At 46.7% G+C, this 2,831-nt stretch overlaps 1 protein-coding gene across 1 annotated transcript; it reads right to left on the bottom strand.

Moving 5' to 3' along the window:
• Positions 1–964: 964 nt before the first annotated feature.
• SMIM4 (small integral membrane protein 4) lies at positions 965–2,756 on the bottom strand. Its single transcript, XM_009076009.1, has 2 exons — positions 2,606–2,756; positions 965–1,029 (listed from the first exon to the last, which is right to left on the bottom strand). Exons 1-2 carry the CDS (start codon positions 2,754–2,756, stop codon positions 965–967), a joined length of 216 nt encoding a protein of 71 aa, XP_009074257.1.
• Between the last annotated feature and the right edge of the window lie 75 nt (positions 2,757–2,831).

Consider the following 2,831-nt stretch of genomic DNA (forward strand, 5'->3'; position numbering starts at 1 on the left):
AGTCACTGTCTCTTCAGCTGATGAAGGCGTAAAGGCTGTCAGGAGATGGCACAGGAATGCATGTAAGTATGTGAACTCCCTCGGGTTTGTTTTTGGGCTGGTCAGATTGGGCTTCTTTGTAGCACCCTCAGCACACAGACAGACCACCAGAAACAACACAACTGCATTAACAGATGATTCTCACTGATCACACTACATCACCCACCCTGATGCTCAGTCCCCTGAGAGCCACTGCCACTGTCAGGGAGCAAACACTGCCCAGGTAACAGCAGTCAGCCCCGTTCTCCTGCTGTGGGGACAGGAGTCCTACAGACAGGACTCAGGTTTGCTAGGACTGACGCTGCACATTGCTCTGGGACCTGGTACATGCCCCAGACTTCTTCCCCCCAGGTCATTGCTGGAGCAGCACCAAAGGGTGTTAACAGTACTTGTGGGCAGCAGAGTGGTGACTTTCCATGCACTGCAGGCTGAGCCAACACTGAGCAGTAAGTCTGTGCTCTTTTTATCTAGTTAAAATCATGCCACACTGGAAAGAGCATCAGATGCCAGAGCAGTTTGTGTCAGTACTAAGGAAACTAACTAAAAATTACTATTTCCTTTGTGTTGAGAAGGATGCACTATGTGACAGTGGTCTTGTCACAAGAACAGTGTTTCAAGAAGCAAAGAAAAGCATTAGCCAGACTGTTTATTCAGTTTAGTTTATTTAAAAGTACTAAGAAAACCTTCAGTTAGTGGCAGAGGCCCAAACACAATGAAACTTTCACTATTGCACTTGATTCAAATACAGAATGTTAAAGATACGGAAGAAGAAAACTGCCCAAACCATCTGAGTGTGTTACACGAACGTGTGGAGTACAGTTCATCTTGCAGAGCCAACATCCTTCCCCAGCACCGACGTGGCAGTAATGCTGCTTTGGCATTAATGCAGCTGAAGCACTCAGGACCTCCCCTTGAAATGTTCCAGCTACAATTCATTCTTCATCCGTGCCTCGTACTGCCTTTCTGATTGTTTCCTGCGGTAAACATCATCTGCAGAACAGGATTAGTTACGTTAGCATTTTCCCAGCGCGAGATGGTGTTACACAGATGAACTCTGTCACCTCTCTTTAAACTCTCCAATCCAAACTCCTCCTGCAGACTGACTGACTGGCAACTGAAAATTCAAGCCAACACAAATCCTCGTTACCACTTAAAATAGCTCATGTTCTCTGTCCCATTCAGGCTGAAGTTCTTCCCGTCAGTCCCAATGAAATGTTTTTACAGGAAATTTAGAATCATTTCTTGCCTACTTTCCCACGAGGGTAACTGAAAATACAAATGCCCCAACTAGCTGAAGCCAAAGGGAAATTAAATTACAGGCACAGAGTCAGAGCCTCAGCGCTGCCAGCCTGGCTGCACTAGTTTAGTCCTTTTTATATACACAAAACACAGGAATATTCCCACCTTCATGGTCTTCTCATGTATCCTTCAATCCTTACCCTGATCCCACTACATATCTATTGCCAAATAAAACCCCTCAGTGACAAAAGAAAGAGGTTATCAGTCTTGTACATTGCCACCTTGCTTGGATTATGAGGCAATTATAAGGCTAAACTGCACAATGATTATTGCTGTACTGTAGCATCATTAGGTCTAGCAATTTTTTTTGTTCTTTTTTTCAGGAAAACAAGGCTCAAGGTGAAATATAATCTGCTACACAGATGTTGTGCTTTAGTTCCTAACTTGACTTTGTTATGCCTCAGAAACATACAACTGAAAATCCACACCAAGCCCAAGCCTCCAGCAGTGAGCAGAAAAGAAATTTTATTTGTAGTGATTTGTCAGCTATGGAAACTGTATGAAGCTCTTTTATGGTACAGGAGACAAGATTTCCTATGAAAATGAGAATAGTCCTGTATAATATACAGTAGAGCTGATCCTTTTTCTGAAGTACATAAAAACTTCCAGCAAGGTTTATTAAGGGGAGGAATGTCATATTAGAAATAAATGCCTTAACTTATAGAAACTAAACATCATTAGCCAAGTTCTCATGACTCATTTTCATACTTATATTTTTAATTGTAAAAATCATATTTCGGATCGCCCCACACCTACATTGACGTTCTGATAAGTCTCATGAACTTTTTCCAATGTAAAAAAACCCATCACCATAGAATGGTTTGGGTTGAAGGAACCTTAAAGCTCATCTCATTCCAAACCCTCTGCCATGGACAGGGACACCTTCCACTAGCCCAGGTTGCTCCAAGAACCATCCAACCTGGCCTGGAACACTCCCAAGGCTGGGGCAGCCACAGTTTCTCTGGGCAACCTGTGCCAGTGTCTCACCACCCTCACGGGGAAGAACTTCTCCTAACATCCTAAACCTGCCCTCTTTCAGCCAAAATCTAGTTTAGCATTCTGGACCCTGGTTTTGGTTCGTTTCTGCTCAGTCTTTTCTGCTAGGGAGGCAGAGCCTGGAGCGTCACAGCCTGCACGGACAGGAGAAGGGAATGACTTGCTCTTCCTCGCCCGGAGGACACACGGCCTGACCCCGACAACGCGGTGCTGAGGGATCTGCCCCCGGGGCTCGCGGGGCCAGCGGAGCCCGGGCAGGCCCCGCACTCACAGAAGGTCTCCTTGCCGACGCGCACGTTGATCATGAACCACTCCATAGCTCCACCGAGCACGAAGAAGAAGGGCAGGAACCTGTACACGCCAAAGCGTTTCTTCCCAGGCACCAGCTGCAAGAAGCGCTTCAGCCTCTTGCTGACCAGCATGGCCTAGGGGGAAGAACCGAACGGGGCGGGGTGAGACGCCGGGACGGGCCGCGGGGACACCGGCGTTCCTGGACC

Source organism: Acanthisitta chloris, unplaced genomic scaffold (genome assembly GCF_000695815.1).
Source record: "Acanthisitta chloris isolate BGI_N310 unplaced genomic scaffold, ASM69581v1 scaffold41145, whole genome shotgun sequence".
Taxonomy (NCBI): Eukaryota; Metazoa; Chordata; class Aves; order Passeriformes; family Acanthisittidae; genus Acanthisitta; species Acanthisitta chloris.